General features: G+C 55.3%; 1 protein-coding gene and 1 non-coding gene across 3 annotated transcripts; both read left to right on the top strand.

Annotated features, from left to right (window-relative positions):
• The first annotated feature begins 268 nt into the window (after positions 1 to 268).
• MAN1B1 (mannosidase alpha class 1B member 1) lies at positions 269 to 23,077 on the top strand. 2 transcript variants are annotated; one of them, XM_003816990.6, is made up of 13 exons: positions 269 to 2,414; positions 3,284 to 3,392; positions 4,076 to 4,212; positions 11,482 to 11,636; positions 13,077 to 13,186; positions 14,954 to 15,139; positions 16,262 to 16,410; positions 16,741 to 16,929; positions 19,999 to 20,189; positions 20,563 to 20,683; positions 21,127 to 21,324; positions 21,408 to 21,539; positions 22,281 to 23,077. In XM_003816990.6, the coding sequence occupies exons 1-13, from the start codon at positions 2,196 to 2,198 to the stop codon at positions 22,482 to 22,484; spliced, it is 2,100 nt and encodes a 699-aa protein (XP_003817038.2). In that variant the 5' UTR covers positions 269 to 2,195; the 3' UTR covers positions 22,485 to 23,077. The 2 variants fall into 2 exon arrangements, with proteins under 2 accessions (XP_003817038.2, XP_014201817.2); XM_014346331.5 differs by having other exon boundaries at positions 21,408 to 23,077.
• LOC112440894 (small nucleolar RNA SNORD62) lies at positions 9,598 to 9,683 on the top strand. The gene has a single exon (XR_003028885.2). It is a non-coding gene; the product is annotated as a small nucleolar RNA SNORD62 (small nucleolar RNA).

Raw genomic sequence — 23,077 nt, 5'->3', positions numbered from 1 at the left:
GCATGCTCAGCTCTGACAGCCTGGAGACTCACTCTCCTGCACCTGCATCCTTGAGATGCCAAGGTTTCCCTGCTAACCACGTGAGGATGCTTGGGGTACTCCAGGGACTGACAAGAGTGAGTGGTGTCAACCTAAAGAGAAACTCAGGCTCTCCAGAATAAATGAATTTAATCAAGAATAACACATAATTGCAATGCAGAGTATGCAAGCCTCAGTGGGTCACAGGCATATGGTGGGGATTGAGGAAAGGGGGAATTTTTTTTTTTTGAGACTGGATCTCACTCTGTTGCCCAGGCTGGAGTGCAGTGGTGCAATCATGGCTCACTGCAGCCTCGACCTCCTGGGCTTAGGTGGTCTTCCCACCTCAGCCTCCAGAGTAGCTGGGACCACAGGTGCACACCACCACACTGGACTCATTTTTTTTTTTGTAGAGACAGGGGTTTCACCATGTTGCCCAGGTTGGACTCCTGAGCTCAGGGGATCTGCCCACCTTGGCCTCCAAAAGTGCTGGGATTACTACAGGCATGAGTCACTGTGCCCCGCCCACGGGAATTTTTTTTTTTTTTTTTTTTTTTTTTTTTTTTTTGAGACAGAGTCTTGCTCTGTTGCCCAGGCTGGAGTGCAGTGGTGCCATCTCGGCTCACTGCAACCTCCACCTCCTGGGTTCAAGGAATTCTCCTGCCTAAGCCTCCCGTGTAGCTGGGACTACAGGTGCCTGCCACCAACCACGCCCTGCTAATTTTTTTGTGTTTTTTGTAGAGACGGGTGTCTCACCATGTTGGCCAGGCTAGTCTTGAACTCCTGACCTCAAGTGATCCACCTGCCTCGGCCTCCCAAAGTCCTGGGATTACAGAAGCCACTGCGCCTGGCCTCAAGGGGAATCTTTTAAAAAAGAGAAGTTCCCATAAACTGCTTTGAAACCATAAAGACCAAAGGTTAGAAGGGTTTGCCGCAGGCGCTCCGTTGCTAATGTTTTTGTGAGGGCTTCTTCAGGGCCTCTTGTTAGAGTGTGACATAAACGACTTCATTTGGGTACCAGCAAGTGTCACAGGGGGCAGAGACCAGCAGAAACCTAAAGATGACCCCTAGAAGAGCAGGAGGCCAGGGGAACAGAGTTAGAGGAGCCACGTGCTAAGCAGGACGTCGCTGCCGGGGGAGCCCTCCAGACACGCAGAAATGCCACAGTCAGGACCGTGGGACGCAGCGGATTCGCCCAAGGGGCAGGAGCAGCCTGGCCAGGAGAGAATGAGGGAGGGGCCGGGCGTGAGGTTCGGCTGGGGAGAACCCAGGCAGGGAGGGCCTCCGGCGGCCACGGACGCCGCTTTGCCATTTTGGGCGTTTCTGGGGAGGACAAGGCGTGCAGGAAGCGCAGTCATCTCAAGCTGACCTCCAAGGTTACCGAGTTCGAGGGCTGGGAGCCGGGTCTGAAAGCCCCGACCCGCCTATGGCGCAGGGACTGTGGGTCCAGCCGGCCGCTTGGCCCCCTCGCTCGGCGCCGGTCCAGGCGCAGCGCTCGGGCTCCGGGGACCGTGAGATGCGGCGCAGCCAGCTTAGCTCGGGGTAGCAGCCACCCCAGCCCGGGTGCCGCCCGGCCTGGTCCGCGACTTCGGGAGGGTCCGGTCCTTCCCCCGGCCCCCACGCCTGGGTGAGGCCCTGGGCTTCTTGCCGGTGACCACGCGGCCAGGGTGGCCCCCAGCCCAGGACGGCGCCCAAGGGCAGCCCAGCCCCATCCCCGCGCCGCGGGTTCCGGAACCGAGGCGCGGGACGCTGGGACTCTCTGCCAACATGGCGGCCCCGCCCGGGCGCCTCCCCGGGTCCCTAGTGTCTGGGTCTCCCGTGAGGGCGTGGGCAAAGTCGGTGCAGCCAGACGACAGGAGGCGAGAGAAGCCCAGCTCCAGACCCATGAGGCGAACCACGTGGGAGACCCAGACAGCGACCACGCCCCAGGCGAACCAAGGCCCGCCCCGTTGTTACAGCTACGCTCCGAGCACACCTGGCCAGGCGCTGCCGGACGCATGCGCAATGAACCTGAGGGCAGGGCGGAGTCGCAGCAGTTGTCTGACGCAGTCGCCGTAGGACGCAGCCCCGTACGCTGGAGCGTAGCGGAGACAGGCGCGCGCGCAGTGGGCGCATAGAGACGCAGCGCACGCGCAGTCGCGTATCCGTGTGATGGGCGGGCTGTTGACGGCGCTGCGATGGCTGCCTGCGAGGGCAGGAGAAGCGGAGCTCTCGGTTCCTCTCAGTCGGACTTCCTGACGCCGCCAGTGGGCGGGGCCCCTTGGGCCGTCGCCACCACTGTAGTCATGTACCCACCGCCGCCGCCGCCGCCTCATCGGGACTTCATCTCGGTGACGCTGAGCTTTGGCGAGAGCTATGACAACAGCAAGAGTTGGCGGCGGCGCTCGTGCTGGAGGGTGAGGGTCGCGCCGGGCTGACTGGGGCCCGGGGCTGCTGTGCCCGCCGCCCTCCCAGACTGCGGCTCCGAGCGGGACCTGGGCGGGCGGACTCGACTCCCCAGGCGCCGCCCTCTCCACCCCTTCCCCGCAAAAAGGGGCAAATGTGCGTTCCTGGTCGGGGCAGCCGTGGGCGGCTCGCCTGCAGCGGTCTCAGCGGCCCGAATTCTGCGGGGCGGTGGTGGGAGGAGGGCTCAGAGCCCCAGCAGGTTTTCTGGGCTTCGTTTGCTTTTCTGCAAGGTCCTGGCCCAGGCGCCTGCCCCTCTTGGAGCGGAAACCGGAGGTTCCCCGTGGTGTATGCTCCCCTCGGTACAGTGAGAAATGAGCCCCTCTTGATTGGCTCCTGGTGTGTTCGTGGTGGTCTGAGGCCGAAGGGCATTGATAACTTAACCACATGCGGACCTATGCATCGCCTGGGCGGTGCCTGGGCTACATCTGTGGGAGTCGCAGGAGTCCTTCTCCACTGTTGATGAAATGTGACAGAAATGTTTCTACTTTTTTCTTATCCTCGTCTCATCTGCTCCACTGTATTAATGACATCTGTAGTATTGTCCCAGCAATGTTCCTACTCCCTGCTGAGAGGGAACTTCTCCCCATTCAAAATAAATAGAGCTGGCTGGGCACGGTGGCTCATCCCGCGTTCCACCCACTACACTCCAGCCTAGGTGTAACAGAATGAGACCCTGTTTCCAAAAAAAAAAAAAAAAAAGAAATAGAGCTGAACACTGGATCTTCCAGAAGAATTCCTTATTGTCCTCACAGTTTGTGACAGTTGAGACGTTCCGTGTGATATATTCAGTAAGAAATGTCATTCTCTGTACCTCCCTTAGAAATGGAAGCAACTGTCGAGATTGCAGCGGAATATGATTCTCTTCCTCCTTGCCTTTCTGCTTTTCTGTGGACTCCTCTTCTACATCAACTTGGCTGACCATTGGAAAGGTATCAGAAACACGTGTACTTGAAAATGGTATCTGTTGAGGGTTGATTGGGCAGAAGCAATCTTGCATTCTACCTTAAACAGCTCCAGGAGGCATATATGGCAACGAATTGGCAAGAAATCAAGATAAAGAGAAAGGTAGAGCTGTATTTAACCACCTGGCTAGAACACAGATGTTAATTTGATGCTGTCTGACTACTTTCTAGGTCTCTGGTGTAAGTACTGATATGTCCAGCCTCCCTTATAGAGTAAGTCAGCTGGTGGGCTTGAACACTCAGCCTAAATAACCACACAAATTTCGTAGCACTCATTAGCGTGTGTTTGGAAAAGACCAGGCAGAGTTCTGGTGAGGACGTGGAGAATCTCTTCTCACTTGGTCTAAGATGCTTCTCTTTGGAGCAAAGCTAAAGGGCTCCTGCCCACCTGCCACATGCTGAACGTCCCTGAATGGAAAATAGGAAGGCAAAAGATGTGGGGTTCTGTGTTATGGACAAGGACACAAACTGCCAAGTGTTTTGAAAAAGATTTCATTCCCTTGGGACATTGTTGAATTCATTTCAGTGACTATCAGGTATCATAATGTTGATTTGTAATGGATAGTGCCTGCCAAGTGTTTTTATAAAGCAGTTTAAATCTCTTGTAGGCCTTGTGGCATATTTGAAATAAAATAGCTTCTGTTATTCAGCTCTGGCTTTCAGGCTAGAGGAACAGCAGAAGATGAGGCCAGAAATTGCTGGGTTAAAACCAGCAAATCCACCCGTCTTACCAGCTCCTCAGAAGGCAGACACCGACCCTGAGAACTTACCTGAGATTTCGTCACAGGTACTTTGAGCAAATGGTGTGGTGTTATAACTGGGGTTCAATCCAGAGGCATTTCAAACCATTGAAGATTGAGAAGAATTATTTTCCTTTACCATTTATTACCATGTGTTTACCTCTCTCTCGTTTTGGACTGGTCGGATAATACTTGGGGAAAGAGAGGCGTAGTCTTTGCTTCATTCTTCTTGAAGACCAGCCATGGCCAGTTCCTGTTTTACTTCTGACTGTGCAGTGTTGAATAAGACAGACCTGTTTCCTCTCAAGAGGCCACAGCTGGTAGGAGAGGCTGGTGAGAAGCCAGGCACAGATGGGCAGAGGCAGGTGGCACATGGTGTACATCCTATGTGGAAAAGAGCAGGGCGCTGGTGAAGAACAGTGGCTGGTCCTGAGGGTTCAGGGGAGGCCGAGGCACTGAGGGCAAGATCTGAGGGCTGAGAAGCTGCTGGCACCGGGCAAGGTGGGGAGAGGCAGACTTGAGCCTGAGTGAAACTGCCTGAGGCAAGGAGGACCTTGGCATATGCGGGAAGGTGAAATTCCCAGGGCTGGGAGAGGGAGCAGGGGTTGGCTCAGTCCAGCTGTGGTCCTGCAGGTCCTGGAGGCAGCATGGAGGGTTCAGTTGATGTGTGCGGGAAGATTTTGGCGTGGACTGGAGGTCTGAGATGTTTACTGTGAAACTGCTCTGGCTGGGTGGAGACACAGTGGAGGGCAGGAGGCCAGGAGAGCTACCTGGCCGTGGGAAAAGCTGAGTGGGGGGAGGAGTGCTCCGCAGGAGTGGGCCTTGGGAGAAGGAGGGCAAGTCCCCGGGTGGAGGGGCCAGCAAAGGCTGTGCAGGCTCTGGCTTGGGGACACTGAGGAGCTCCGTTTTGGATCTGCCCACTGTGAGATGCCTGGGAGGCGCCATGGAGACCTTGGTGGGCAGGTGGTGCCAGGATCAGAGTCTGCCAGGGGAGACAGGTTTTAGGAGTCCCTAGGTATAGGTGGTTTGTGTCCTCTGGAAACGTTGGAAGAAGGGGCCAGGCCTAGTCCTGGGCACCACCAGGCTGAGAAGATTGGGGTCAGGGAGGAGGGCAGGGGGAGTGGAGACTGGGGATGGGTCAGGAGGCAGCTGGAGAACCAGGAAAATGTCCTGTCAGTGAAGGTTTGGTTCAGGAAGAACAGCCAAATCCCCGACGCCGTTGAGAACACCAGGGTGGTGCTGACTGGTATGGCTGCTCGGAAGCCTTAGAAGGCCCTTAGGGCGTTAGTTACTGTTGTTGGTACATCTGTGATTGTGTCTAGCAGGTGTGGGAGTGCCTTGGGAGCTTCACCTGTGGCCAGAGTCCTCAGCGCCAGGTGGACTTCCCTGCAGGGCTGTGACAGGGACAGACAGCGCTTTCTAACAGTGGCCTTGGGAGTGGTAACCTGCCGAGGAACAGCTCCTGGGCTGGGGAGATGGAGGCAGGCTGCTGCCCACTGGCTAAGGATCTCAGCAAGAGGGGCATTGGGGCATTGGCCCCCATGAGCTTGGGCCACCCTCAGACTGCCGTGGGGGTGTTTTGATTTTTTTTTTTTTTCGAGGCGGAATCTCACTCTGTCGCCCAGGCTGGAGTGCAGTGGTGTGATCTCAGCTCACTGCAACCTCCGCCTCCCGGGTTCAAGTGATTCTCCTGCCTCGGCTTCCCGAGTAGCTGGGATTACAGGCGCCCGCCACCACGCCCGGCTAATGTTTGTATTTTTAATAGAGACGTGTTTCACTATGTTGGTCAGGCTGGTCTCGAACTCCTGACCTCTTGATCTGCCCACCTCAGCCCCCCAAAGTGCTGGGATTACAGACATGAGCCACCATGCCCGGCCCTTTGATTTCTTTAACAAGAAAATGTGTCCTTTTAAAATTGCTATAAGCTCAATAGAGAGGGGATGGACAGTACCAAAAAGCAGAAGGAAGCAAGCCCACATTCTCCTTTCAAAGGCAGCATTCCTGTCGCTGAGCAGCTTCTCCAAGGGTGGTCTAGCCGGGCAGAGGGTGTAGGGTGGGAATTGGCCCCTAGAAGGTGCCGTGCCTGATGGGAGAGTCCTGCTCTTGATTGGCCATGGGGCCACTGCTCCACACTCTTCGGTGTGAGGATTTCTGCCTTTGACCAAGGTCTTTGTCTACAAATTGAATTTTCCTGACTTGAAAGCCGACAGGTGCTTCCTTTCCTTCTTTGGTCCTTCGTCTCCTTTGCATATGGAGTATCATAACTGCCTGAGAGCAGACTGTGGTATTTTTTCCATTGAAAGATGTGTTTCCACCACTCACAAGTGACCCATAAGCCAGTACCTAGTGTCCAGGAGCAGCTGGGGTGGTGGATGGTGAATATTTCTGTCTTTCTCAAGCATCGACTTGGAGACATCCTGCCCTCCAGGGATCACTTGCACTGCCTCTCCTGTTCAGACCCTGGCACTTGTCTAGACCTGGTTAGGGATGAGGCTGTGTTTAGGCCAGATCCCTTTCTGTTAACATTTCACTTTGATTGATTTCAAATTTTTTTGTTTTAAAATTATATATATATATATATATATATATATATATATATATTTTTTTTTTTTTTTTTTTTTTTTTTTTTGAGACAGAGTCTTCCTCTGTCTCCCAGGCTGCAGTGCAGTAGCGCAATCTCAGGTCACTGCAAGCTCCACCTCCCGGGTTCACGCCATTCTCCTGCCTCAGCCTCCCGAGTAGCTGGGACTACAGGCGCCCGCCACCACGCCCGGCTAATTTTTTGTATTTTTAGTAGAGACGGGGTTTCACCGTGTTAGCCAGGATGGTCTTGATCACCTGACCTCGTGATCTGCCCGCCTCAGCCTCCCAAAGTGCTGGGATTACAGGCGTGAGCCACCACTCCCGGCCTTAAAATTATTTAATAGAGATGAGGTCTCACTATGTTGCCCAGACTGGTCTCCAACTCTTGAGCTGAAGTGATCCTCCTGCCTCAGTCTCCCGAAATGCTGGGATCACAGGCTTAAGACACCACACCTGTCTGATTTCAAATGTTATAGGGGCTTAGGAGAGAAAATGGGAACATTGAGAAGGTATAAAGGGGAATACACAGCCACACATTACCCCTGTTCCTAGTCCAACTCTTAAAACACTTGGTATATGTCTTTCAATTTATGTGGCTGGGTATGGTGGCTCACACCTGTAATCCCAGCACTTTCAGAGGCCAAGGCAGGCAGATTGCTTACGCGCAGCCTGGGTAACACAGTGAGACCACCATCTCTACCAAAAAAAAAAAAAAATTAGCCAGGCACGACATGCCTATAGTCCCAGCTACCTGGGAGGCTGAGGCAGGAGGATCGCTTAAGCCAGGGAGGTTGAGGCTACAGTGAGCTATGATCCAGCCTGGATGACAGGGAGACCCTGTCTCAAAAAATAATAATAATAATTTTATTTGGATAAACACATGTATACATCATTGAGGGTTAGGGGCTGGATTGGTATTTGGATACACACGTGTGTACGTAATTGAGGGTTAGGGGCTGGATTGGTCCCTGTTTCTTTTTTTATGCACATGAGAATATTCCCTTTCATACAGATTTTTATAGCTCTTCTCCATTGCTTGGATAAACCATCATTTTCTAAATCATTTATCTGTTGATTCTTTCTTCATTTGTAAATGTCCCCATTACATCCGTTGTACGTAAACTATTAAGAGTTAAAGGTTGTGAAGATTTTGATGTCCTATGACGTGTATCATGACAAACTATTCCCGAATTTGCTTCCCCTGCTACGGTGCTGAGAGTAGCAGTCAGTGGTGCCATGGCAGCACTGGGCATTCTCATGTCGGCAATGTTTCCAATGCAACAGTCAGAAACTGGTGCCTGCTTTTCGTGGACGCTTGTGTGTCTTGCCTAGAAGCAGGGACACTTACAGGAGGGGAGAGGTGATGAACGGCCCTATGTGCTCCCATCCCGGAAGCTGTCCGTGTCCTTTGATGAGTCTTAGGACTTGTATATTTTCCTTTATTATTGGTATTCCCTTTATTATTAGTGTGACTGTTGTGAGTTAGAATATTTCATCCTTTACCAAGTGTGCTGCTTATGACTTCATCCGGCTTAGAAATTAGTCTTAGAGAACTTTGCTATATAGTAGCAGTAATCAATTAGAAAATGTTATTGAAAAGAGATCTCAGGAGGATGCAGTGGCTCACACCTCTAGTCCCAGCACTTTAGGAGGCCGAGGCAGGCGGATCACTTGAGGTTTGAGGTCAGGAGTTTGAGACCAGCCTGGCCAACATGGTGAAGCCCCATCTCTACTAAAAATACACAAATTAGCCAGGCGTGGTGGTGCGCACCTGTAATCCCAGCTACTCAGGAGGCTGAGGCCTGAACTGGGAGGTGGAGGCTGCAGCAAGCGGAGTTCACACCACTGCATTCCAGCCTGGGTGATAGTGAGACTCAGTCTCGAAAAAGAAAAGAAAAGTGATCTCCATCACAATCACAAGAAAAGAATGCCACCAAGTTCATAGGAATAATCCTGATACTAAAATATATAAAGTCAGTATAAATAAAAGTACAACACTCAAGGTATTTGAAAAGACCTAAATAAGTAGACATTTTATTCTTCTGCTATGAAGATTTAAGCAGTGGCTCACGCCTGTAATCCCAACACTTTGGGAGGCTGAAGCGGGTGGATCACAAGGTCAGGAGATTGAGACCATCCTGGCTAACACAGTGAAACCCCATCTCTACTAAAAATACAAAAACAAAATTAGCCGGGTGTGGTGGCAGGCACCTATAGTCCCAGCTACTCGGGAGGCTGAGGCAGGAGAATGGCGTGAACCTGGGAGGCGGAGGTTGCAGTGAGCCGAGATCGCGCCACTGCACTCCAGCCTGGGCAACAGAGCAAGACTCTGTCTCAAAAAAAAGAGAAAAGATTTAAGTTCTCCCTAAATTCATCTGTAAATCCATTGACTCCCTATCAAAATTCCAACCTCTGTTTTTAAAGATGATTTTAAAATTCATATGGAAAGAAAATTTGGGAGTAAAACTCAGATGAACTTCCCTACAAGATCATAAAACTGTGATCATTGAACCCATAGTGATTTTTTTTTTTTTTTTGAGACAGAGTCTCACTCTGTTGCCCAGGCTGGAGTGCAGTGGCACAATCTCCACTCACTGCAACCTCCACATCTCGGGTTCAAGTGATTCTCCTGCCTCAGCCTCCCAAGTAGCTGGGATTACAGGGATGTGCCACCACGCCCGGCTAACTTTTTGATTTTTTGTAGAGGTGGGGTCTCACTTTGTTACCCAGGCTGGTCTGGAACTCCTGGGCTCAAGTGATCCTCCCGCCTCGGCCTCCCAAAGTGCTAGGATTACAGATGTGAGCCACTGCACCTGACCCTCATAACGGTGATTTTTAAGACTAGGTGATCTTAGTGACATAATTTTAATAGTTTCTTTCGACCTTCCACTGTGGACTCAATAGCAGGGAGATGAAGAGGACAGTGATTGCACGACCTGGTGGGGAAGAGACTAGAGAAACACAGTGGAACTAGTGGCTCACATCTGTCATCCCAGCACTTTGAGAGGCCGAGGCAGGCAGATTGCTTGAATGCAGGAGTTCGAGACCAGCCTGAGCAACATAGTGAGACCCCATCTCTATTAAAAGAAAAAAACAGGCTGGGGCCAGGCATAGTGGCTCATGCCTGTAATCCCAGTGCTTTGGGAGGCCGAGACGGGTGGATTGCTTGAGACCAGGAGTTCAAAACCAGCCTGGCCAACATGGTGAAATCCTGTCTCTACTAACAATACAAAAAATTAACCTGGCGTGGTGGCGGGCGCCTGTAATCCCAGCTACTCGGGAGTCTGAGGCAGGAGAATCACTTGAACCCAGGAGGCAGAGGTTGCAGTGAGCCAAGATCACGCCACTGCACTCCTGCCTGGGCAACAAGAGTAAAACTCTGTCTCAAAAAACAAACAAACAAAAAAAACAGGCTGGGCATGGTGGCTCATGCCTGTAATCCCAGCACTTTGGGAGGCTGAGGTGGGTAGATCACCTGAGGTCAGGAGTTCGAGACCAGCCTGGCAAACATGGTAAAACCCCCTTTCTACTAAAGATACAAAAATTAGCCAGGTGTGGTGACACGCGCCTGTAATCCCAGCTACTTGGGAGGCTGAGGCAGGAGAATAGTTTGAACCCAGGAGGTGGAGGTTGCAGTGAGCCAAGATTGCACCATTGCACTCCGGCCTGGGTGACAAAGCAAGACTCTGACTGGGATTACAGGCGTGCGCCACCACGCCTGGCTAATTGTTCGTACTTTTAGTAGAGATGGTGTTTCACCATGTTGCCCAGGTTGGTCTTGAACTCCTGACCTCAGGTGATCCACCTGCCTCCCAAAGTGCTGGGATTACAGGCGTGAGCCACCGTGCCCAGCCATAAGTAAGCATTCTTTCCTTTTTTTTAAAAAAAAGTGGAACAATCTAAATATCCATCAGTAAAGAAGTACAAAATTATGGTTCGTGCCGGGCATGTTGGCTGCAACCTGTTATCCCAGCACTTTGGGAAGCCGAGGCAGGAGGAATTCGTGAGGCCAGGAGTTTAAGACCCGCCTGGGCAACATAAGGAGACCCTGTCTCTATAGTAATAATAATAAAAATTAAGGTTTGGTAATACCACAGAAAACTGAGGCCATAGGAGAGAATGGATTTGTCTCTAGACTCACATAGGAGGACCTAAGCCTCAGTCCGTGACACGGTCTGCAGCTTTCCCATGCTCCTGTTCACGTGGGGAAGGGAGCAGAGGACGGGGCTCTGTGCCTGCAGGTGTGGAAACGGGGAACGGGGTGGTGGAGGGTGGCTAGAAGGCCCGCATCATACAGCGGGGGGCGCCTGGCAAGGGGAACCCAGCTCCATATGTCATCGGAAGCTTTGTGCTTTGTAGTGAGGATGTGGGTGCCTGCCTCACTTTGCAGATGACTGTGCGGGAGGCCTGGGGACCCAGAGGTGTTGCTGGAGCTGGTGTTTGCTGCAGCCCTTTGTTATTAACGCTTTAGGACCTGTGAGAGTTTGGAAATATTCCCACCGTGGGAGGGGCTTAAGCGCTTTGTCTGGGGCCGTTTAGCCAGTCGGCAGTGTCCCCAGGCTCCTAAGGAGCTGTCTTCTGAAGCTGCCTGTCGTATTGAAAAACGAAAGTAATTTAGTCAGAGGTCAGCTCAGTCTGTGAGGTGTGGGCTGCACCTGAGGGCGTCCCATAGAGGGAAAGAAGGGCAGCTCGCAGACACCCCGTGATTTCCTGTGTGACCAATTTCTCTACAGAAGACACAAAGACACGTCCAGCGGGGACCACCTCACCTGCAGATTAGACCCCCAAGCCAAGACCTGAAGGACGGGACCCAGGAGGAGGCCACAAAAAGGCAAGAAGCCCCTGTGGATCCCCGCCCGGAAGGAGATCCGCAGAGGACAGTCATCAGGTACAGAGCGCAGGGCAGGCTGCACGCCGCCGCTCAGGGCTTTATGTTCCGAAAAACAAGATCGCGGAAACGCATTGTGTCTGAGATCTATTTTCCTTTGAAACTGACAGTGTATGCTCTGTAATCTGTCCTCATTAACCTTAGATTACAGAATCGAATTTTTAAAACTGGAGGTCAGAGCTAAATTAGGTCCCCGATAATGTCCTCATGGTATGCAGTAACGTTTCAGAATGTTTTGTGTGCGTGTGAAGGGTGCACAGGTGCGTGGGGATGGGGAGCCAGGCTCAGAGGTGGACGCTGGCTGCCTGGGCCACCTCCTTTCCCGAGCCCCATCTGGTCGAGCAGAGAGCGGAGGGAGAGGGAGTTGCCCGGTGCCCAGGCTCCCAGGGTGCTGTCCTCTGCCCGGTTCGTCAAGTCCAGGTAGTGGATCCCAGTGAAGCTTCGGTGCTGGAGGCGTCTCAGCCTCGTTTCCGGCTCCATGTTACGCTCTTAGAAACAGAGTTGATTGTGGTTGGGGCGGAAGGAAGGGTTCCCCGCAGATGTCCTCTCTCCTCTACAAAGTGTGGGCAGAGCCAGGGCCAGTGAGGGCTGCTGTGCAGGAGCAGCCTGAGACAAGCGCTGTCCGCCGTGAGAGATGGGCTCCGAAGAAACGGGCCCAGAGGCCCTGAACTCAAGCGCGTGGTGAGAGGCGTGGACATGTGCATGTGAGGGGTCCTCACGGCCAGGAGGAGAATTTGAGGGCCACTGTGCTCTAGTTAGCGTTGGCATGAATGCAAGGACGCTTTACTTCCAGAGCAAAAGAGGATTTGACCTCAGCTTGTCAGAAGTGCCACGTTTGTACTCCCAGCATGTAAGCCATCTGTGGTTGTAAGAGGCCTTTTGCTGATCCTGGGACAGATTCACCACAGGGCCCCAAGAGAACGCTCGGGCCCAGCCACAGTTAGGAGGTTGTGCGGCAAGCCCTCTACACAGCCTCATGGCTGTTCCTGATGGCCACCGGACAGAACTCTGGATGGGGAGTTTGAGTGGCCATGCGTCTCGTGTGTAGGGACAGCCTCTGTCTGTGTGGCCATCTCCTGGCATCCTGGGGCCACCTCACTGTCACTAGTGCTCCTGTTTGGATGAAAGATTCTCTGGTCCTCCACCATAGAGGCCCCCCGCCTCCGGCCTCTGCAGAGGTATTTCTCACGATTCTCCAAGCTCTGGTCTCTGACCTCAGGCCAGCCTTGACCCTGGAGCAGTGCTGTGGTCTTGGCTCTCAGGCACGGGAGCTCAGGACTGAACTGTGTGTTTCCTGCCACTCAGCAGCCTGCACCTCAGGATGATGGGGCCGCTTTGGGTGCAGGGCTGTGCCTTGGCCGTGGGTATGGAGCGTGGGGGTGGGAAACATGGAGCCACAAATGTTTGACGGCAGCTGACGCCCTTCCTTCTCCCCCGAAGCTGGAGGGGAGCGGTGATCGAGCCTGAGCAGGGCACCGAGCTCCCTTCGAGAAGAGCAGAAGTGCCCACCAAGCCTCCCCTGCCACCGGCCAGGACACAGGGCACACCAGGTGAGGCCACACCTGCACCCCTTCCTCCCCAGGCGCTCAGGGGCTGGTGGCTGATGGGTGCAGGCTTCGTCTCAGCCGTGGTGGGTGGCCCCCCCGCCCTGGTGTGCACCTTGCCCTTCAGCATCCCCCTGCTGTCTGAGTCCTCACAGGCTCTGCAACCTTGGTGACACCATGTGGCTCTTGGCCTGCTGTCCCTGAGCACATGGCTGCAGAAGAAGGTGTGTGTGGGAGGTTTGTGTCTGGGCCAGGCTGCCCCACGGGATCCCTGGAGACTGCTGCCCGTGCTGTGTCCCCTGTCTCGGCCTGGCCAGTCCCAGGCAGCTCTGGGGGCCACTTCATTCTCAGCACCATTTGTTGGGGGCCTCCCAGGTGCGGGCCTTCGGCCAAGCTCGGTGCATGACCTGAGGCCTCTTTCAACCTCATGACACCCTCTGACACGATAAGCCACTCACCCTCCCGTTCTCCAGACAGAAAAGCAGGGCTGAGGACAGCCACCCCCAGAGTCGTTTGCTTGTCTGTGGGGGCTCACGGCAGGTCGCTGAGTCTGGAGCCCTGCTCTCATCACGCCCCCCAGGTGTCTCTGAGGTGGGGAGGGAGCCCAGAGCCGGGACTCCCAGCCCCGGGCCTGTGAGGGATGTGTAGCAATCTCTGCGGCATTAATGAGGGCAGAGGCAGAGGCAGAGGCAGAGGCATAGGCATGCCATGAGCACAAGGAGGCCTCAGAACCTTTCCTGAGAGGACGTGTGGTTTGGTGCCGTTACACACGTGTCAATCCACACATTAGTCAATGTTGGCCGGGCATGGTGGCTCACACTTGTAATCCCAGCACTTTGGGAGGCTGAGGTAGAAGGATCTCTTGAGTCCAGGAGTTCAAGACCAGCCTGGACAACACAGTGAGGCCCCATCTCTACAAAAAAAAAAAAAAAATTATATATATGTGTATATTTGAGACAGAGTCTTGCTTTGTCACTTCACTGCAACGTCTGCCTTCTGGGTTCAAGCAAGTCTCCTGCCTCAGCCTCCCTAGTAGCTGGGATTACAGGCACCCGCCACCACACCCGGCTAATTTTTGTATCTTTAGTAGAGACGGGGTTTCGCCATGTTGGTGAGGCTGGTCTCAAACTTCTGACCTCAGGTGATCCGCCCACCTCGGCCTCCCAGAGTACTGGGATTACAGGCGGGAGCCACCGCGCCCAGCCAAAAAAATTTTAAAAAAGAGTGAACGAAGGGACTGTAGCGCGTGTGCACAGTGCGATTCCCGTGGAGCACCTGAAGCCCACGTGGCAGAAGGAGCGTGTGTGAGTCAAGGATGTTCATCGCGAGGTCTGCACCCGTCCGTGTTTCACATTCTGAGTTGGCACCACACTCACCCACGTCTCCACAGGCTGTGCTCACTGTGCCGTCCCAGCGCCCTTGGGGCAGCCACCCTTGTCCCTTTGGCCAGAGGCCACCGAGGCCCAAGGAGGGTGTGCCTGCCCAGGCACCAGGTGGAGGTGCATGGGCCCCAGGCAGGCGGTCGGGTGACAGGTGCCGTCCTGTGCAGTCTCCAGAGGTCTCAGGCCCTTGGCAGGCTGTGTTCTCCCTGGGGGCTGCTGCAGCCTCTGTGGCCCTGGCCTTTGCTGTGCCCACCACCGCCCTTCCCATCGTCCCAAACCCACCGTCATCTTTGCCCCATGGGGGTCACAGCGGTGCTCTGCCCGAGGGTGTCCATCTGTGCCGACGCCAGGACCACGTCCGCCATGGCCTGTGCTCTCTCCCCCCTACTAGTGCATCCGAACTATCGCCAGAAGGGCGTGATTGACGTCTTCCTGCATGCATGGAAAGGATACCGCAAGTTTGCATGGGGCCATGATGAGCTGAAGCCTGTGTCCAGGTCCTTCAGTGAGTGGTTTGGCCTCGGTCTCACACTGATCGACGCGCTGGACACCATGTGGATCTTGGGTCTGAGGAAAGGTACCTGGTGCTTTCTGGGGAGGGGCTGAGCCCTCCGTGTGGGCCTCGTGTGCTGAGGCAGAGTGTGGGTTGCACACGGGGTGAAAGCTGCTGTTTGCATCTAACCATGGGTTTTCCCTTCTCCTGGGTGCGGGAGTGGATGTGCTGGCTGTGGTCAGTTCCTGTTCTTGTCCAGCCACCCAAGGCACACACAGGGCCGCCGTCCCCGGACCTCTGCAGGAGTTGAGTGTGGACTCTTTGGGGGACGTCCAAGAGACATTTCCAGGCTGTGCTTCTCTTGAAGCTGGGGGTGGTGGGATGAGTGACTGTGGGGCCCCGCTGGTCCCAGATCTCAGCAGCGTCCTTCATAGACCAGCACATCACTTTGAATTGGGAATATGTGTCTTCGGTTATTTAAGCGATATTTTAAACATTTGCCTAATTTTTTGAATAGGTTGAAGACCACCAGTAAATGACGTGTGCAATTTTTTTGTGTCGTAGCCTTTGATTGTGACCCGTTGGTGGTCATAGCAACTGCACTGCTGACTCCGTTTTATTAGCAAATGTTGACGACTTCAAGATTTACCCCCTTGAGACAGGAGGTGATATTGAAGCCCTGCAGGGGAACGATAACGCCCCAGACGTGGGTTTGGTTTTTTGTTTTTGTTTTTTTGTTTTTGAGATGGAGTCTTTCACTGTCTCCTGGGCTGGAGTGCAATGGCGCAATCTCAGCTCATTGCAACCTTGGCCTCCTGGTTTCAAACGTGGGTTTTTTGGAGACAGAGTCTAGTGGTGTGGCCCAGGCTGGAGTGCAGTGGCACGATCTCAGTTCACTGCAGCCTTCGCCTCCCGGGTTCAAGCGATTCTCATGCCTCACCCTCCCCAGTAGTTGGGACCACAGGCATGCGCCACCACACTCAGCTAATTTTTGTGTTTTTAGTAGAGATGGGGTTTTGCCATGTTGTCCAGGCTGGTCTCTAACTCCTGGGCTCAAGCAATCCACTTGCCTCGGCCTCCCAAAGCGCTGGGATTACAGGCATGAGCCACCACGCCCAGCCAAATGTATTTTGAAGATGGATAGATAATAGGAAAACGTTGGAGCCATCCATTTGTCTCTGCATCCTTTACTGTTTTGTGTCATAGAATTTGAGGAAGCCAGGAAGTGGGTGTCGAAGAAGTTACACTTTGAAAAGGACGTGGACGTCAACCTGTTTGAGAGCACGATCCGCATCCTGGGGGGGCTCCTGAGTGCCTACCACCTGTCTGGGGACAGCCTCTTCCTGAGGAAAGCTGTAAGTGTCTTGGGGTGTCCTGCAGGGAGATAGTGGACTCGCATTCAAGCAGTTACCCCTTTAGTGGACTTGTGGGGACGTGACTGTCTTCCTGTTTCCTCTTCAAATGCACTGGAGTCTGTTTCTGAGCTCATATTCGTGAGCTGATGAAGCCACTTTGATCACCACTGGCCTTGTAGAGACATTCACTCAGTGCAGAGTGATGCCCGTTTCCTTGCTGCTGTGTTGACCCCAGAGAGCCTTCAGTGTCTCCACTGAACTGCGTGAAAGGGTGTAGACGAGGCCTCTGGGTGACCTGAACGTTGGTTCTCTGCTCTGCTCATATACCAGGAGGATTTTGGAAATCGGCTAATGCCTGCCTTCAGAACACCGTCCAAGATTCCTTACTCGGATGTGAACATCGGTACTGGAGTTGCCCACCCGCCACGGTGGACCTCCGACAGCACTGTGGCCGAGGTGACCAGCATTCAGCTGGAGTTCCGGGAGCTCTCCCGTCTCACAGGGGATAAGAAGTTTCAGGTAAGGGGGCAGGCTTTCTGGCTGGACGCGCCTCCCCTGGAGCTACCTTTTGCTCATCACAGCAGGTACTGTGTGTGCGTGTATGTGCGTGTGTGTTTTCAGGTTTTTTATTGTGATAAAACACACAAAACACACCACCTTAACCATTTCCAGGCGTGCAGGTCGGTGGTGTTACATTCATGCTGTTACAGGCGTGCAGATCGGTGGTGTTACATTCACGCTGTTGCAGGTGTGCTGGTTGGTGCTGTTACACACATTCATGCTGTTACAGGCGTGCAGGTTGGTGTTACACACATTCATGCTGTTGCAGGCGTGCAGGTTGGTGGTGTTACACACATTCATGCTGTTGCAGGCGTGCAGGTTGGTGGTGTTACACACATTCATGCTGTTACAGGCGTGCAGGTTGGTGGTGTTACACACATTCATGCTGTTGCAGGCCTGCTGGTCGGTGGTGTTACATTCATGCTGTTGCAGGCCTGCTGGTCGGTGGTGTTACATTCATGCTGTTGCAGGCCTGCTGGTCGGTGGTGTTACATTCATGCTGTTGCAGGCGTACAGGTCGGTGGTGTTACACACATTCATGCTGTTGCAGGCGTGCAGGTCGGTGGTGTTACATTCACGCTGTTGTGCAGCTATCACTTTGATCTCCAGAGCCCTTTTCATCTTAAAACTGAAGCTCTCCCATCACACAGTGACCCTTCATGTCCCTCCCCAGTCCCTGGAAAACACTGTTCAGCTTTTTCTTCCTGGACCTCATTGTGTGGAGTTCCTCATGTGAGTGCAGTCACACACGATTTGTCCTTTTTTTTTTTTCATTTGTTGAGACAGAGTCTCATTCTGTCACCCAGGCTGGAGTGCAGTGGCGTGATCTCAGCTCACTGTAACCTCCACTCCCAGGTTCAAACGATTCTCCTGCCTCAGCCTCCCAAGTAGCTGGGATTACAGGCGCCTGCCACCACGCCCAGCTAATTTTTGTGTTTTTATTAGAGACAGGGTTTCACCAAGTTGGCCAGGCTGGTCTCAAACTCCTGACCTCATGATCCACCCGCCTCGGCCTCCCACAGTGCTGGGATGACAGGCGTGAGCTACCACACCCGGCTGATTTATCCTTTTATTTGGGCTCCTTTCACTCAGCGTCTTTAAGCTTCATACGCGAAAGACGCTTCAGAAATTCCTTTTTCAGGCTGAATATCTGCGGCGTGGCTAGGCCACTTTTTGTTTAATCCTCCCTCCTGGTGGACAGCAGGGCTGTGCTGTTTTGGTTGCTGTAAGCGCGGGTGCACACACCTGCCTGAGGCTCTGCTTTGTTGTGAGCGCGGGTGCACACACCTGCCTGAGGCTCTGCTTTGTTGTGAGCGTGGGTGCACACACCTGCCTGAGGCTGTGCTTTGTTGTGAGTGCGGGTGCACACACCTGCCTGAGGGTCTGCTTTGCTTCTTTTGAGTAGCAGAAATGGAATCGCTGGATCACGTGGTAATTCATCATTTCGTTATTGAGGCCCCACCATACTGTTTCCATAGCGGCAAAACCATGTCACATTCCCACCAGCCGTGCCCAGGGCTCAGCCTCCACGCCCTTGCCAGCACTCGCTGCCTTCTGTTTTGTGGGCAGTGGCCATCCCCATGGCCCTCACATGGTGGTTTTGATGTGCGTTTTTCCCAAGTGACAAACGGGGCTGGGGATTAGTTCATGTGCTTATTGGCCATTTGTACATCTTCTTGGAGAAATGCCTATTCAATTCGTTTGCCTTTTTTCTTTTTTGAGACGGAGACTTGCTCTGTCGCCCAGGCTGGAGTGCAGTGGCGCGATCTCGGCTCACTGCAACCTCCACCTCCCGGGTTCAAGCGATTCTCCTGCCTCAGCCTCCCGAGTAGCTGGGATTACACCCACCACCACACCTGGCTATTTTTTTGTATTTTTAGTAGAGATGGGGTTTTGCCATGTTGGCCAGGATGGTCTGGAACTGACCTCAGGTGATCCACCCACTGGCCTCCCAAAGTGCTGGGATTACAGGTGTGAGCCACTGTGCCCGGCCTCTTTTTACTTTGTTAATGGTGTATTTTGATAGATAACAGATTGTCATTTTCATGAAGCACAGCTGGTCAGTTTATTGTTGCTCATGTATTTGGCCTCATGTTTGAGTCCCTGTTTTTAATCATGAGCTGGACACAGCCCTCTTTAGAGCAACTGTGACCACTTGTGGTGAGAAGTGCAGCCCACACCATCCACGTGAGGCTGCCACACGCCATCCACGTGAGGCTCCCACACGCCATCCACGTGAGGCTCCCACACGCCATCCACGTGAGGCTCCCACACGCCATCCACGTGAGGCTCCCATGCAGACGCTTAGAAGGCGTTTTCACTGCAGCTCAGAAAATGGCCCCAGGCCCCCACGGGCACCCCCATGTCACCAGGGCCTCTGGTTGCTGCAGGTACACAGGGATAGGCAGCCAGGCCTCGAAGGCGCTGGGCATGGGTTTGGGTGTCTGCGTTGGAGCGCCCTTGCTGGGCGTGCCCTAACATCCCGGTACCCTGTGCCACTCTGTGGGCTAGGACGCCTGGTGCTGCCAGCTGGGCGTGAGCCCTGAGGAGCTGAGGGTGGCTGTGACTTGGAGGATGAGTGGGAGCTGACCAGGAGGGCGTGGAGCCGGGGCGTTTAATATCATCAGGAGCAACACTGGGCTCAGAAGGCAGGCACACTTGCCGTCCCTCCAGAGCCATGGCTGATGGCCAGGCCTGGCGGGCTCTCGTGAGGACAGTGCCTGTGGTTGTCAGATGCTGTCCCTTCGAGCAAGGGATGAGAGCCATCCTGAAGATGGGTCAGCTCTGTGGTGACCACCCGTTGGGAGCAGTGACATTCCGGTGCATTGCACTGGTGGCTGTGTGGCTGCGTGGTGCGGCCGCCAGGAGCCATGTGGCGACGACAGCTGTGGGCTGGGCACAGAGCTCTCTCTGCTGGGAGTCAGTCAGTGCTGGGGTGAGGGGAGGCAGAGCTCACAGAGCCCCTCTACAGCTCACCCTGCAGCTCGGCCCCGGGCAGTAAACCCACCATCCCCTTTTCTGCCGCAGGAGGCCGTGGAGAAGGTGACACAGCACATCCACGGCCTGTCTGGGAAGAAGGATGGGCTGGTGCCCATGTTCATCAATACCCACAGCGGCCTCTTCACCCACCTGGGCGTGTTCACGCTGGGCGCCAGGGCCGACAGCTACTATGAGTACCTGCTGAAGCAGTGGATCCAGGGCGGGAAGCAGGAGACACAGTGAGGCCCGGCCCGCTGCCCCCAGCTCCCGCGGCTCCCCCGTTCCCGCAGCCCCCCACTCCTGCTGCCCCCAGCTCCCACGGCCCCTGCTCCTGCTGCCCCCCGCCACACTGTGTGTCAGGAAACTGCAGCCGTGCCAGGCCTGGCCCAGGCATTTATGTGGAGGGCGTATTCATTCACTTCTCACCGTGGCCTCTGTGGGGGTGAGGGGGGCATCTTCACTGAGGGCCATGGGCTGTGCAGGGTGGCACCTTCTGTCCGGCAAGGGCCAGGCCTGCTGTACTTGTGTGGGCCCAGGATGTGCCTGTCCCTGGTGCCCCACGGGAGCCGATGCACCGTCCTGGTAGAGTGAGGTGACTGCTGGTGTCCACAGGCTGCTGGAAGACTACGTGGAAGCCATCGAGGGTGTCAGAACGCACCTGCTGCGGCACTCCGAGCCCAGTAAGCTCACCTTTGTGGGGGAGCTTGCCCACGGCCGCTTCAGTGCCAAGATGGTGAGTGTGTCTGCGGGGCCTTCCAGCCGCCGCCCCTTTTACCTTGGCTTCCAAGGTGCCTGAGTCTCGATGTCAAAAAGAACAACGAAATCCTGGCCATGGCGCCCACGTGGAGGCCCTGGGTGGACCGTGGCTGCCTGGCCAGGCCTGTCTTGGCAACAGGGCAGTGAGGCCTTGTGTGGCACCTGGGGTGGGCAGGGCTTCCCCAGGGCAGCTCCCTCCCCGTGCCTGGTGTGTAGCAGGTCCTCGGGCGGTGTGTGGGGGCCGGGTTGGAGGGCCTGGACCAGGCAGCTCCGCTGTTCCATGCCAAGTGCCCTCGCGTGGCCTCCCCTCCCAGGGTACCAGGGCCGAGGCAGCGCTGGGCTCCCACGTTGGCTGCCCGTGCAGCTGCAGGCTGAGGGCAGGGCCTGGGATCTGGGGCTGAAGAGACCCTCTGATTCCAGGACCACCTGGTGTGCTTCCTGCCAGGGACGCTGGCTCTGGGCGTCTACCACGGCCTGCCCGCCAGCCACATGGAGCTGGCCCAGGAGCTCATGGAGACTTGTTACCAGATGAACTGGCAGATGGAGACGGGGCTGAGTCCCGAGATCGTGCACTTCAACCTTTACCCCCAGCCGGGCCGTCGGGACGTGGAGGTCAAGGTGGGCCTGGGCCTGGGTCGGGGTCCATCAGGAGGAGGGTGCTGGCAAGGCTGGCCTTGCCCTGAGCTCTGCTCCGCCCACAGCCAGCAGACAGGCACAACCTGCTGCGGCCAGAGACCGTGGAGAGCCTGTTCTACCTGTACCGCGTCACAGGGGACCGCAAGTACCAGGACTGGGGCTGGGAGATTCTGCAGAGCTTCAACCGATTCACACGGGTGAGCACCTGTCCTCGCCCCGCGTGGTCATGGCCACCGGGCCACAGGCACGGCTGGGCTGTGGGGCTCAGGCTGGCTCCGCTCTTGGTGGTGGCTGTGGCCTGGGTCCGGGAGGGGCGGGCTTGCTGCAGCCTCGGGGTGGCCACACTGCAGCTTGGGGGCCCTGGCATCCCCATCCCCACTGAGCTTCATGGTATGTGGGACCCAGAGTACTTGGAGGGGCTGGGCACCCCTCATTTTCATCTCTCAGGGCCTGTCTAGGGAGGGTCTCCGCTGTGGGCCCAGCATCCCCCCAGTTTAGGAGGCACACGCACCCATGACTGGGGCGCTACCCCTCTGTGGACCAGGCCCTGTTTTAGGTCACGCCCTCCACGCTGGAGCCGGAGGAGGCCTGAGTGTCACCTCCTGGCTCTGCTATGACTTTGGCCTGAGGCCCCCGCTGCCTCCGCTCCCACCGGCTGCCCTGTGACCTGTGCCCTGTGCGGCAACTGTGAGGCCCCCTGAGCCCAGGTTCTGGGGGAGGCGGTTTCTGTCATGGTCACTTGAGGGTTGTTGGCATTTCCAGGTGGGCTCTGGTGGAACCACACAGCTCGCCTGGGGCTGGCCATCATCCAGGCGCCCTCTACCCTGAGCTTGCGCTGGGGGCCACATTCACCATGGGGTGGAGAGTGCTTCGGTGATGAGGCTGAGGGGGGTGCAGGGTGCCCCCCGTGTGGTGACGAGGCCCTGGCTGCTGCGCAGGTCCCCTCGGGTGGCTATTCTTCCATCAACAATGTCCAGGATCCTCAGAAGCCCGAGCCCAGGGACAAGATGGAGAGCTTCTTCCTGGGGGAGACGCTTAAGTATCTGTTCTTGCTCTTCTCCGATGACCCAAACCTGCTCAGCCTGGACGCCTACGTGTTCAACACCGAAGCCCACCCTCTGCCTATCTGGACCCCTGCCTAGGGTGGATGGCTGCTGGTGTGGGGACTTCGGGTGGGCAGAGGCACCTTGCTGGGTCTGTGGGATTTTCCAAGGGCCCACGTAGCACCGGCAACCGCCAAGTGGCCCAGGCTCTGAACTGGCTCTGGGCTCCTCCTCGTCTCTGCTTTAATCAGGACACCGTGAGGACAAGTGAGGCCGTCAGTCTTGGTGTGATGAGGGGTGGGCTGGGCCGCTGGAGCCTCCGCCTGCTTCCTCCAGAAGACACGAATCATGACTCACGATCGCTGAAGCCTGAGCAGGTCTCTGTGGGCCGACCAGAGGGGGGCTTCGAGGTGGTCCCTGGTACTGGGGTGACCGAGTGGACAGCCCAGGATGCAGCTCTGCCCAGGCTCCTGAAGCCTCAGATGTCCCCAATCCAAGGGTCTGGAGGGGCTGCCGTGACTCCAGAGGCCCGAGGCTCCAGGGCTGGCTCTGGTGTTTACAAGCTGGACTCAGGGATCCTCCTGGCCGCCCCCGCAGGGGGCTTGGAGGGCTGGACGGCAAGTCTGTCTAGCTCACGGGCCCCTCCAGTGGAATGGGTCTTTTCGGTGGAGATAAAAGTTGATTTGCTCTAA

This window comes from Pan paniscus, chromosome 11 (assembly GCF_029289425.2).
Source record: "Pan paniscus chromosome 11, NHGRI_mPanPan1-v2.0_pri, whole genome shotgun sequence".
Lineage (NCBI taxonomy): Eukaryota > Metazoa > Chordata > Mammalia > Primates > Hominidae > Pan > Pan paniscus.
This window is presented reverse-complemented; position numbering and strand designations above follow the sequence as displayed.

Coding starts and splice junctions, on each gene's coding strand:
- MAN1B1 (XM_014346331.5), top strand. CDS start 2,196: ATGGCTGCCTGCGAGGGCAGGAGAAGCGGAGCTCTCGGTTCCTCTCAG. Junction 3,393..4,075: donor CTTGGCTGACCATTGGAAAG/GTATCAGAAACA, acceptor TCTGTTATTCAG/CTCTGGCTTTCAGGCTAGAG. Junction 11,637..13,076: donor CCGCAGAGGACAGTCATCAG/GTACAGAGCGCA, acceptor TCTCCCCCGAAG/CTGGAGGGGAGCGGTGATCG.